The sequence below is a fragment of the Dipteris shenzhenensis genome, chromosome 15 (assembly GCF_047967505.1).
Source record: "Dipteris shenzhenensis isolate YYH24624 ecotype China chromosome 15, Dip_SZ_1.0, whole genome shotgun sequence".
In the NCBI taxonomy this organism is placed as follows: Eukaryota; Viridiplantae; Streptophyta; class Polypodiopsida; order Gleicheniales; family Dipteridaceae; genus Dipteris; species Dipteris shenzhenensis.
In genome coordinates this window covers 22095104-22109079 of record NC_141610.1, presented here as the reverse complement: position 1 = coordinate 22109079, position 13976 = coordinate 22095104, and the positions used below count along the sequence as shown (strand labels likewise).

General features: G+C 43.2%; 2 protein-coding genes across 7 annotated transcripts in view; one reads left to right on the top strand and one right to left on the bottom strand.

The window, feature by feature from the left end:
- The window catches only part of LOC147893537 (metal tolerance protein 4-like), a 148075-nt gene that overhangs the window by 40451 nt on the left and 93648 nt on the right, over positions 1-13976 (top strand). For all 6 annotated transcript variants that reach the window (XM_087385692.1, XM_087385689.1, XM_087385688.1 and 3 more), the window contains one exon: positions 771-937. In XM_087385692.1, coding sequence (XP_087241818.1) covers positions 771-937 — 167 coding nt within the window. The remainder of the gene's footprint in view (positions 1-770; positions 938-13976) is intronic.
- On the bottom strand, positions 2093-2684 carry LOC147893539 (uncharacterized). The gene is made up of 2 exons (XM_087385635.1): positions 2663-2684; positions 2093-2580 (listed from the first exon to the last, which is right to left on the bottom strand). The coding sequence occupies exons 1-2, from the start codon at positions 2682-2684 to the stop codon at positions 2093-2095; spliced, it is 510 nt and encodes a 169-aa protein (XP_087241761.1).

Sequence of the window (13976 nt, the reverse complement as noted above, 5' to 3'; positions counted from 1 at the left end):
ACTTCCGAAAGTATATTTGTATTTGAGTCTAGTCTCTTGAAAGAATCATTCTTTTGGTCAAGGACTAGTAGGCAAAAGTCCTCAAGGTTTTGTCCAAGGATCTGTATCAAATTTTATTGGACTAAGCATATATCTCTGTTATATGAGATATACAAATATGCGTGTGAATAGTATTTTTATTTGAAGATCGTGGAAATCCTAAAATTCTAAGTTTATTAACTTATCAAATTGCAAAGTGTGCTTCCACATAAGCACAACTTTGACATTCGACAAGGATCAATGCGCGTCCTCGATGCAATGGGGTGACGAGCGTCCTCACTGCTCTAAGGGGTAGCTGTTGGCATTTGTCATGGTGGCTGGTCCCACTGAACCAATTCCAACTATAGAGCTATGGTTTTACCGCTTCCTCCATTGGGCCAAACCAAAATGCTTCTGTGTCATGACCCTGTACCTTGCACCTATCGAAGATCTACTTGTATAGCAGAAGCTGCCATCTTGTGTGTTTTATATTTTCAATAGATGGTCATACATACCTACAAGTAATTGTTCCAATTCTCGCAAGCCTTTTCAATCTTGGACTGAATAAAATCTGATACTCATTTGTTTTTTGCCGCTATAATATAGGGGGTTTCATTTATGTCTTTGTATTGGATTGTCTCATGGATCAATAGATACATAGTTTTTATTTTAAAAAACTTTGGATCAACTCAACGTGGATTGGAAATTTCAAGCAATACACTAATCAGCATTTGATGTGATATGAATGACAGCAAGGCAGGAATACAACCGCAGACAGAAAGCAACATTACAAGCCTACAAAGAGGTTCATGAATTAGATCATACGGATCCAGTTGTACTCGCAAATGAAAAGGACCCTAACGAAAACCTGGCTGTGAATGCTTCAAATCTGGCAAATGTAGTACTTTTAGCTTTGAAGGTAATAAGCTGCCATGTTTGTGATGCTCAAGTGCTGTTTTCTTGTAGCAGCATGTAAGTTGATGACAATGCTTTGAATCTCAGTTCGAGCAATTGAAAAAATATGAGCTCAACCTTGTCAAACAAAGCTATTTAATGACCTTGGGACTTTTAAAGTTAGCGATCTGGCAAGGAGAGAGTGGAGCTCTTGATCAACATGCATTGGATAATAGACGTATTTTGTCCCCAAGAACAATTTGGCAAACCATTTGTATTTAGTTTGTGGAGAGTCTTAAGAAGACTCATGGAACTGCTGGATCCCAAGGGCTGCTTGACGAAAAAGAGATTGTATTTGGGAATATAATTGACCAAATGCATACATACATGCTTTGGTGGGGATTGATGCTTTTGGTAGAAATGACTGGATTCTAGAGCTGTCTGAACCAATGTTCTTTTGTTGACTATTCCCTTTGATTAGCATATTAATTTTGGGTAATATTGGGTACTCACCATGACACAGAATTCTCACAATTCAGAGACAGTAGGTTAGAACTAAGGCTGAATCTTAGTTACATGCCACGAAGGGCAAAACTCTAGGGTCTTCGTAGAAAACTCTAGGGTCTTCGTAGCCCCTTGACGACATGGACATGGCACCCATTAAAGGTTAGCGCTTTGCATGCAAATAATAATCTGTGGACTAATCCTAGTCACTGTGGGCGTCCCTATCAAGAAAACATGTGCGCATAAAATAGAACACAATTCTTGGTTGACCGAGGTCAACCCTCTTGAAGGGGCTTGACCATTAGTCAAAGCGCCTTAATTATGGCCAAGTCTCTCCAACCGAGGTTGGCGCATCTTGGTTAACGAAGCTAAGCCCCTTGGTGTAAGCCAAATCTTGTTGACCGAAGTCAACGCTCTCTGACCAAAGTCAACGCTTTGGTTCTTTGGTTAAACATGGTTAACCATCTTGGCCAAGGCCAGATCTTCCTAACCGGGGTTAGGCTTACTTAACAGAGGTTAAGTATCATTGATCGAAGTCAATACTTTGACCAAATAAATATAACTCTATGAACATAATTAAAAAAATGAAGAACTTAATAAATATGATCAATAGATGGTCAACTTGAACTTTGACTTTGAAGTATTTACAGCTTGGTGACATCCTCTCGGCTGCTATTCAGTTGAGCTCAACTGAAAAAGCTTCCTTGTAAATATCCAAAACCTGTGGATGATCAGACAACATGTCTTCATCCATCCACTTGGCATCCAATGCCGAGTAATTCTTGAATTTTACAAGGCATCCGTAAAATTCCTTGCCCTGAGGGCCTTTGCGTGCAATATGATAAACAATCTGCTCTGGTTGAAGGACTTCCTCCAGCTCATCTACTTCTGGTGGATCCTCTGTTACGGGCTCTGAAGGCTCTGGCCCTTGAAATTTCTTTAGACGACTTACATGAAAGGCGTTGTGAATCCTCCAATGCTCTGGCAGTGCCAACCTGTATGCAACCTCATTAATCTCTTCTGTAACCTTGAAAGGGCCATAGTACCTCGGAGATAACATTGCATACACCTTTTGCTTGCCCTTTAGCTTGCGGAGCCTAGCATTCTCGAACTTCAAAAGCACCCAATCCCCTTCCTTGAGATCTAACTGTCTCCTATGCTTATCTACACTCTCTTATGCTTTTCTTTAGACCTTTGAATTGCTGTCCAGACTTGGCTGAAAGCTGTCTGGAGGTCTCTAACAAACCGATCGGCTGAAAATATTTCATCGTTGGTCCTTAGGATAGGTGGCAGAATCACCTTCTCATAGATGACCTCAAAGGGGGCTTTCTCTGTGGAGCTGTGAACTGTATTATTGTAAGCAAACTCCACCAATGGTAGGTATTTTTCCCAGTTTGAACCTTGGTCACCCACGTAGCATTTCAGCATATCCAACATTGTATAATTTGCTACCTCACTTTGACCATCTGTCTGGGGATAGAAAGAAGAAGAAAAATTCAGATTCTTCCCCATATTATCAAATAGAGCTCTCCAGAATAGAGTGGTCATTCTGGGATCTCGATCACTGACAATGGACTTAGGCATACCATGGTGCTTAAAGATCTGTGCCATGAAAAGCTTAGCCATATGATCTGTCTTAATAGTTTTGTGAACCGGAATGAAATGAGCTTGCTTGCTGAATGTATCAATGATAGTCCAAATCCCATCATTCCCTAACTTTGATCTTGGCAAATAAAAAATGAAGTCAATTGCAATACTTTCCTACGGTGCCTGAGGCATGGGAAGAGGCATAAGTAGGCTAGGCACCTTCCATCTGTCATATTTGGCCTTCTGATAGGTAAGGCTTTCAGAAACAAACTGATGTGTATCTTTGCGCATCGCTGGCTAAAAGAAATACCTCTCTAGTGCTTGAGTTGTTGCTGTAATTCCTCTATGCCTAGCATAGGGAGGTGCATGGCATTCCTCCAAAATCTTTTTCCTCATCTCTTGGGTGATGCATAGGCAGTCATCTTTCATTAGATACCCATCTTTCAAGGAATAGTGACTAGTGGACTGTCCCTCTTGCACTTGCTGTAAAATCTCACCAAAATCTGAGCATATTGCTCCCTCATGTCTTCCAGATCCCTATGATAAGCAATAGTTACATTGCTCATGTGGGGTCTTCGAGACAAGGCATCTGCCACTCCCGGAGTATATACATTGACAGCATGTTTGCCCATTTCATATGCTCCTTGGAGAGCTTTGCCTAAGTCAAAAAGTATCTCAGACTTTGGTGATCTGTTTTAACTGTAAAGTCTGCACCCAAAAGATAATGCTTCCATGTATGGATGGCATGAATTACAGCGAACAACTCTTTCTCATAGATTCTTAGATATCTCTCTACATCCCGAAGTCTCCTGCTCTCATAGGCCACTACATGAGCGTTCTGATGCAATGCAGCCCCAACACATTCCCCACAAGCATCACAATCCACATCAAATGGCTGATACAAATATAGAACTATTAGAATTGGCTTTGTGGTCAGCTTCTCTTTGAGTGTGGTGAATGCTTTCTTTTGTGGAATTCCCCATTTGAAAGCTGCACTTTTCTTGGTAAGGTCATGAAGTGGAGCAGATATATCCGCAAAATGCCTGATAAATCCTCTGTAGTAAGAACACAGGCCTAGGAAACTATAGACTTCATGCACAGTCTTCAGCTCTGGCCATTTCTGTATGGCTTGAATCTTTGTCGGATCCATCTGTATTCCATCTTTGGATATTATATGCCCCAAGTAATGGATCTCTTCAGGAAAAATTCACTCTTCTTGCTGTTTGCATAGAGCTGGTGATTTCACAGCTCTTAGAAAACTATAGCAAGATGTTCTTTGTGCTCTTCTTTGGACTTAGAAAAGACAATAATGCCATCGAAGAAGGTACCCATGAACTGTTTGTAGGGTCGGAAGATACGATCCATCATTTTACTAAAAGTAGCTGGGGCATTAGTCAATCCAAAAGGCATCACCAGATACTCATACAACCGAAAAGTAGTGCGGAACACTGTCTTATGCACATCCTGAGGATGTATCCTCACTTGGTATAACCACTCTTAAGTCTATCCTGGTGAAAACTGAAGCCCCATTTAACTGATCCAGCACATCATCAATGTGCTGAATAGGGAATCTGTTCTTGATGGTCATTTTGTTTAGTGCACGGTAATCAACACACATACGGAATGAACCATCTTTCTTCTGTACAAGCAATACAGGGGAGCAAAAAGGAGAAGAACTGGGCTGAATCAGCCCCTTGGACAACAAGTCCTGCACCTGGGCCGTAATCTCTTCTCACTGAGTTGCACTAACTCTGTATGGGAGTCTATATTGGTGGCTCACTACCAGGAATGAGTTCTATGCAATGATCTTCAGGTCTCTCAGGGGGTAACTCCCTAGCGAAGCGTAAAAAAAACAATCTCTAAAATTTTCAAGAAACTGAAATTTATTTTGATTTGCCTCACTCATTTCAGCATGCATTTCAACATCTCTCTCTTTTATAAAAACCATGTACGCTGAAACTCCAGACTTTATTGCTTTTCCAACCGAACTATTTGATACAATGGGAATAGTCTCCCCTTTATTCCTCGCAACTACACGTTGTGTTTTGCCCCTATGTACAAACTCCGACACTCTCTCAGGAAGAGGCAACTTCATTGCCTTGCGATGGAACCAAGGCATACCCAAAACCACATCGTGATGTTTCAGTGGGGAGATGAAGAAGTCTTCCTAATCCGTATAACTCTGTACATGAAGGTGGAGCTTCCCTATCAAGGGAGTGACTAGCACAAGGTTCCCACAGAACATCTAGTTAGCATCGAGAGCCGTACCCAACTCCTTTGTCTTTATTCCCAGCCTTAAGGATAAATCCTTTGGCTTTGATAATCCAGAAGAAGAAGATGATGACGAGGATGAAGAGGTAAAGCTAGAAGAAGAACTATGATGATGCTTCACCTTTTTCTTCTTGGGAAGAGAATCTTCTCTTTTCCTCTTTTTGCCCATCTCCTTCTGGTTTGCTTAGAGGGAGGCTCCTCTGGCCCTTCCTCAAAGAGAGGTTGTACCATCCTACGAAACAAAGGGTCGTTTCTTGCCTTTGCTAACTAAGTAATCAACTCTCCGTAGGCATTCTCTTTATTTGTTTGCAGACCGTCTACCTGCCGTACCTAGTCAGACTCTGCCATTCCCTCATGGGATGATTGGGAATGCTGTTGTGAAGCCATCACCGCAACTTATCTGAGATTTGCAAACTCTCACACACACTTTGTATGCAACTGATGCACTCAGCCTTTGTTCTCAAGGAGAAAATGTTAGAATTATAGATATAATTCAGCAGTGACCAATGTAATTTAATAAGCTAGTTAGGGGCACTTTTCCCTCTTTAAGAGGTTTTTCCCCCTAACTGCAGTTAGTTCACTAACTATGGTTAGTGACTAATAAGGTTTTGTCACTAGGACAAAACCTTATCTCTCACTCTTTCAGTTGTACTCTACCAGACTCTTCTATTGCAACCAAGCTATCAAGCTTTAAGCTCTCAAGCGCACTCTCTCTTGCTCTCTCTCTCTCTCCCTAAACACTCACATTTGGTATCAGAGCCACGTTGAGCTCCTGCCTCCAGCCCACGCTCCTACTGCTACATCCCGTCCGTACAGCTCGAAGCAATCCAAAGACTATCCGTACAGTCTGTACAACTGTACGGAATTTGTACCTGCATGTACCTTCAGTTGGCAGTGCGTCCGTACTTGTCGTACTCCGTCGTACCTGCATGTACTCGTCCGTACTTGCGCGTACCGTACATGTCGTTCTTGCTTCCGCACATTGTCCGTATATGCTTTCGTACATCGTCGTACAAGTCCTGACGTCGTACATCCTGCAATCCCATCCGTACGTGCGACTGTACGACCTGCTTAGCCGTACAATCTGTACTTGGTCGTCTGTATTCATTGTACCAGCAGACATTTGCAGTCCTTTGCAGTTATTGGGGTATTTTTCAGGTTCACAGTTGCTTGTGAAGCAAACATTGCAGACAGATCTGCAGATTTGGTCTGAAATTTGGGGCTTTTTGCTGAAATTGCAAAATTTGGGGCTTACTGTGCTTTTGCCCCTTTCTGGTTGCATTTGCAAGCTCGAAATTTGGGGCTTTCAATTCTGCAGTACAATTTCTTGAAGAAATTTGGGGATTTTGTAATTACACTGCAATTTCGCAGTGCAATTTGGGGCTTTTGCAGACAGAGCGCAATTCTTGCAACATTTGGGGCTTTTGATCAATTTCCCCCTTTCTGGTTGCAATTTCGGGCCTATTTTCGGGCTTTTGTGTTGGGAGAGAAATTTCTTGAAGTGCTTTGCAGCACTTTTGGCAGATTCTGGAGAGTTTTTGATGCTTGGACAGATTTCTGACAGTGCAAGTGCAGAAATCTGAGTTGCATTTACAGCCAGTGCTTGGCTGTGTTTTTTGGGAGTTGTGCATTTCATTCCCAGTAAGGGAATTCAGTCTTGTATCTGCTAAAATCTCTTTCTCAGATATGGCCCAGCAAAATCAGAATGATTTCCAGTTCGGTGGTCTTTCACTGGAAGACAAGTTGGATGGTACCAACTACTCCCTCTGGAGTTTTATGGTACGCAATATTCTGATTTCTCGCAATTTATGGGATTATGTGAATGGGGGTGAGATCCGACCAGTAGGTATGGCACCTAATACCCCTCCTCATCAAGGAGGTGGAAGAGGTCATGCACAGGGTGCAGCTGCAGAACAAGTTGTTGGTGCAGCTATAGCCACTACTCTAGAGCAGAAGAGATGGGATTCACGGGATGCCTTAGCTTTGTCATGCATCTCTCTTTCAGTGAAAAGATTTATCATTCCGCATATCCGGTCGTGTAAGACCTCGAAGGCAGCGTGGGATATCTTAGAAAGCATGTATGCAGCCCGGAATGATGCAAGGGTATCTTTCTTGAAAAGAGAGTTAAGTAATACACATATGGAAGAGGGTGACTCCATGTCAGTCCACCTCACAAAGCTATAGGATCTCAGAGAGCAATTATTGAACATAGATGAGATTATTCCTGATTCAGAGATGATTACTACCACTCTGAATTCTCTTCCTGAGTCTTATCTCAGCTTTCATACCTCGCTGAACTTATCATTGAGGGGGGGTGCAAATCCTCTCACTTTTCATGAGTTGATAGGACTTATGCTTCAGGAAGAGCAGACCAGGAAAAACTTGGCTTCACGTGTAGGTGAACAAGCTATGCTCTCAAAGTTCAAGTCAAAAACAAAGGGACAGGCAAAGACATCAGTAAATCAGCCTTCCAGTGGGTCAGGACAGCCTTCACAAAAGGCTAGAAATGATGCAAGTAAGCCCAAGAAGAAGGGTTTTTGTCATTACTCTAAAAAGCCAGGTCATCACATTGCAGAATGCAGGAAAAGGCTTGCAAAAGAGAAGAAAAACAGCTCCGGTATGGCTGTTTCAGATTCAGCTCCTCATGCATCTGACAGTGGGGATGCTGCAGCCAACTTTGTTGGACAGGATTATGCCATTTTATCTTGCATTTCAGATTCTAGGCTGGCTGCTCCAGATGCTCGGGATAGTACAGCCACTTGTAATGATGATACATATGCATTTTTGACTTGCAGTTATGACTCTTCTACGGATGCATCTGTTTTCAGTGTCAATGAAACACTGAATACTTGGTATTTTGACAGCGGTGCATCCAGGCATATCACTTCTAGGAAGTGTATCTTTACTTCCTTGCATCCACCTCCCGTTGGTAAGAAAGTCACTTGTGCCAATAACTCGTCATATTCAGTACGTGGCACAGGAGAAGTTGAGCTTACTGCCATTGATGGCTCAGTTTTCAAACTTTCAGATGTCTTATATGTGCCTGGTATCACCAAGAATCTTCTTTTAGTGTCCACTCTTAACAGGGCTGGATTTCAGGTCATCTTTGAGGATGACAAATGTGCTGTCCGAAACAGGGAAAATGATTATGCCTTGAGATTATCTGGTACTTTGCTGCGTGGGCTTTTTCAGCTTGATCTTTTTGAGAAAAGAGTAGCCCATGCTCTTGCAGTTTCTACTCCTACTACTGCCATGCAGAATGCAGAATGATGGCATGCCCGATATGGCCACATGCATTATAACAGCTTGATGATACTTCAGAAGCACTCTATGGTTGATGCATTGCCACCTCTTGAGATACCTCCTCCACATGCCTGTGAAGAGTGCATTTTAGGCAAGATGCATAGATTCCCCTTCAAAAAGGATGGTTCAGTTAAAGCTGTACGCAAATTACAGCTTAGACACAGTGATGTCTGTGGTCCCACGAGGACTCCATCATTGGGTGGTCATCTCTACTTTGTTACTTTTATTGATGATTACTCCAATTTCACTTGGGTCTTTGGGCTGAAGCGCAAATCAGAAGTGTTCATGGTGTTTAAACACTTTTCAGCCATGGTTGAAAATGAAACCGGACTCAAGATACATACATTGCGCACAGATAGAGGTGGGGAATACTTGTTTGCAGATTTTGATGCTTTTCTGAAAGGCAAGGGTATTGTGCATCAACTCACAGTGAGGCTGACCCCTCAGCAAAATGGCAAAGCTGAGAGGAAAAATAGAACTCTTATGGAGATGGATAGATGTATGCTGAAAAGCAAACACATGCCTCACAAATTCTGGCTTGAAGGTCTGATGTGTGCCAACTACATTTTAAATCGGGCTCCCACTAAGGCTTTGAAAACAAAAACTCCCTATGAGGTCTGGAATGGGAGAAAGCCTTCAGTGGATCATTTCGAGTCTTTGGATGCCTTGCATATGCTCATGTGCCAGTTGAATTTAGGCACAAGTTGTCAGATAAGGCAATTAAGTGCACATTTGTTGGGTACAGTGCAGAAAGCAAGGGGTACCGTCTCTACAATCCTGCTACACGCAAGATCATTGTCAGTAGAGATGTGATATTTGTAGAAAATTCAGCTCACACAGGCTGAATTTCATATGCCTTCTTCTTCAGAGGATGTTTCTGAGGGGTTACTACCCATTGCTTTGGGTTCCCCTGCTGATATTTCTGATGCAAATCAGAATTTACACCCACCTCCCGATGCTCTAGTTCAGCCACAAGATGTCTTGCCACCTCCACAGGTAGTGGAACAGGTGGTTCAGCAAGAAATTGCAGACATACATGCAGCAAAAACAGTCCCAAACTGGCTGTTACAGACTCTCAGAGAGAGTAAGATTGATGCTCCATTACCTGGTAGGACTCGCAGTGCAGCAAGGCACATGGAAGGTGCTAATTCAGTGGAATCAGCTTATGCAGGTACTCTTCTCGATGAGGAGCCTGCAACATTCGAAGAAGCAAAGGACAATGTGCATTGGATGAATGCCATGCACGATGAGTTGCAGTCCATTAAGAAAAATTAGACTTGGGATGTCGTAGACTTGCCACCAGGTAAACATGCCATTGGTACACGATGGGTTTTCAAGGTGAAACGGAAGCCAGATGGCTCCATTGACAGATACAAGGCAAGGCAAGGCTGGTTGCTAAAGGCTATGCTCAGAAAAAGGGCATAGATTATGAGGAGACATTTGCTCCTACATCCCGGATGACCACCATCCGATCTGTTATTGCAATGGCTGCACATTTTGAGTGGAATGTTCATCAGTTGGACATAAAAACAGCCTTCTTAAATGGAGACTTGTTGGAAGAGGTTTATGTCAAACAACCTCCAGGCTTTGAAATTACAACAAATGCACTTCAGGTATGCAAGCTAAACAAAGCTTTGTATGGGGGCTGAAACAGGCCCCTCGTGCATGGTATGCCAAGATTCATGCCTTTTTGACCAGCAAGGGGCCGCACAATAGTCCTACTGAGAGCACCCTCTACATCACGATGGATGGGGGGGAAATTTTAGTCATCCTTCTTTATGTCGATGACTTACTGCTCATACTGCTCACAGGGTCCAATGAAGATAATATTGCAGATTTCAAAGCTGATTTGTAGACCACCTTTGACATGTCAGATTTAGGGCTGCTTCACTTTTATTTGGGGATCCAGTTCTCTCAAGAGAGACGTGGCACTGTTATGTCTCAGTCCAAGTATGTGCAGAAACTCTTGGACAGATTTAACATGCATGATTGTAAGCCCATAGCCACTCCCATGGAGCCGGGGCTGAAACTCACAATGCATGATGCAGGAGAATCAGTTGATGCCACATCTTACAGTCAGGCTGTTGGATGCCTCATATATCTCTGCAACACTAGATCTGATATTCAGTTTTCAGTATCTTAGGTGAGCAGGTATATGCAGCCCAAAAACTATGCATTGGCAGGCAGTTAAGCGCATCTTTCGTTATTTGCAGGGTATGAAGTTTTTTGGCTTGTTATTTCCCAGGGGGGGTGACTTGCAGATGTATGCCTACAGTGATTCAGATTGGGCTGGTGATTATGACACTAGGCAGTCCACTAGTGGCAATTGTTTCTTTTTGGGTAAATCTTGCATTTCCTGGCTGAGCAAGAAACAATCTACAGTGGCTACCTCATCATGTGAAGCTGAGTTTAGGGCAGCTTTCACAGCAACAGTTGAATGTGTCTGGCTGCGACGTCTATTTGCTGATCTTCATCTGTCATTGGAGGGTCCTTCTCCTATTCTCACTGATAGTCAGAGTGCCATTGCAGTGGCAAAGAATCCAGTGTTTCATGCTCGCACAAAGCACATTGAGGTTCACTATCACTACGTCAGAGAGAAGTTGCATGCAGGAGAGATCAGTATGATCTTTGTGTCCACACATGACAACGTTGCAGATATTTTCACCAAAGCACTACCACGTGAAAAGTTTGAGGCATTTCGCAGTGCCCTGAACTTATATCCGTTTGGTGATTGATCAGCCTTGTACATGACATTGGCACTGCAGGGGGGTGTTAGAATTATAGATATAATTCAGCAGTGACCAGTGTAATTTAATAAGCTAGTTAGGGGCACTTTTCCCTCTTTAAGAGGTTTTTCCCCCTAACTGCAGTTAGTTCACTAACTATGGTTAGTGACTACTAAGGTTTTGTCACTAGGACAAAACCTTATCTCTCACTCTTTCAGTTGTACTCTACCACACTCTTCTATTGCAACCAAGCTATCAAGCTTTAAGCTCTCAAGCTCACTCTCTTGCTCTCTCTCTCTCCCCAAACTCTCACAGAAAACTACCTCAACAAGAGGTGTAATGCACTCACAACTTATGCTAGTAATAGGCTGTCAACTCAAAGCATAAACCAAAAAGTACAAACCCCTTTTTCTGGCTATTGCAAAAAGCACTATTAATGCATCTGTTTCCCCTTCTCTGAGCACAAAGGCATGCATCTCTATACTTGTGCAAAACTCTGATTTTTCTATGTTTTCTGCTGCTTTCTGACAGATACAAACTGTCTCTGACAGACAGGAAAATGACAGGTAATACCCCCTCCTCTTTTTTAAAAAGGGGGATAGGTAACTAGCTAGTTACATTAACCAGACTAATTCTGTTCTGGTCTGGCTAGAATAACAGTCTAGTTGGTCTGTAACTAGGCCACTAACCAGGGTAACTGAACTGGCCACAGTCAACTAACCAAACTGCAATTAACTTGACCAAGGTTACACTAACCACAGGTCAGCCACCTCAACTGACACATCAGCAAGCTGCCACGTGTGTGTGCCACATGGGCGTGTGGACTGCCAGATCACCTAAACGCCACATCAACGCCAACTCAGCAGCCCTGCATGCCACGTCAATGAGCTACTTGTCTGCCATGTGTCACGACCACGGGTATATGTACTGCCACACCATCTCTGCTGCCTGGATGGGCACCACGTCAGCGCCATCATCTATGGGACTTAATCGCTATGGTCGCACACAGCGTCGCGTTCACGTTTCTGAGTCTGCCTTGCATTTTCTCTCAGCCTGCACCTGCGTGAAGGTAATCTGAGCCTTCACAACGCCTAGCATAAGGTGGATTTCTGCACCCGTGACTGGACGCACGGCATTAGAAAGTCCATACGTTGGACGGAGTCTTCTGCTCACGGCGAGACCTCCGAACCAAATCCCATCGGTTTGAACTTCCGCCTGGTAGAATGGAATCAGCCGCCAGACGCTTATGCTGCTACGCCAACGGAACCTATATATTGGCAGGTCAGTGCCTGTGAGGTTGACCACGTCACCTAGACGCCATGCCACCGCCAAACAATGGGATTGCCCTCGAGGTGTCACACAAAAATGCAGTCTGCCCCAAATTTGCCGTACGCGTTCGCCATAACTCTTCACGGCTCAAGATCTCTGTCTCGTGCTTGACTCGTCCATCAATCATGCTTGGAAGCACTAGCCATGTGTGTTCATGTTGGACGTGTTTGAAGCTTCGTCAATCAGCAGGATTCGAAGCTTTGCCTTCAATCGCCTGAACTGAATATTTGGATGGCTATTGCAGAGATATATGAGGCATTCAACAGCCTGACTGTATGTAACATTATCAAAGGGTTCACTTGCATCATGCATGGACAGCCTTAGCCCAGGCTCCATGGGAGTAGAAATCCTTTGTAAAAGTCCTTGCATATACTTGCACTGTTTGAAACATGCCCTCAGCCAATTGCATAAACTGAATGCCCAGATAGTAGTGGAACAGCCCTAGATTGGACATTTCAAATGAAGCTTCATCATCATTTTTGAATCTATAATTTTCTCTTCACTTGTGCCTGTGAGCAGCATATCATCCACATAAAGGATGACAATCAGCAAATCCCTTTTGTCCTTCTTGACATATAGGGTACTTTCACTTGGACTGTTCTGTAGACCTTGATTGGTCAAATATGTATGCCAAGCCTGTGGGGCATGTTTGAGCCCATAAAGTGCCTTATGCAGCTTGCATACCCTGTCCTTTGACCAGGCGCCTGAAAACCAACAGGCCGACTCACATATATTTCTCTTTGCAAGTTTTTTGAGGAAGGCTGTTTTGATGTACAGCTGATGTGCATTTTTTACCCAAAATGAGCAACCAATGAAACAACACATCTGATGGTGGTCGTTCTATGGGCAAAGGGTTCATCATAGTTTTGCTAACTCTTCCACATCATCATTTGTGATGGGCTAATCTTGTACCTGATTGGGAGCATCCAGAGGTTGCTGTGCATCAGCATGTACAGGCTGTAATTGCTGATCTTCTACTGGCTGTTCTGAAGTGCCCACAATAGCCAATGGAAGCAACCCTTCAAACACATCTTGGGAACCTGTTTGCAACTGTCTTCAAACTCAATCATGGACTGATCCGAGTTTTCTGCAAAAACCACATCTCTACTGTCAACTAACAAAAATCTTCTTAGTTTGAGGATTGTAGAGATGGTAAGATTTGCTTTCGACGCTATTGTTGCCAACAAAAATGCACTTAATGGCCTTATCATCCAGCTGTTTAGGCACATGTGCATAAGCTATGCAGCCAAATACCCCGAGATAGTCAACCTTGGGTTTCATGTCATACCAAGCCTCAAAAGGAGTAATGGTTTTTAAGGCTTTGGTTTGGCATTTTTTCAAAAT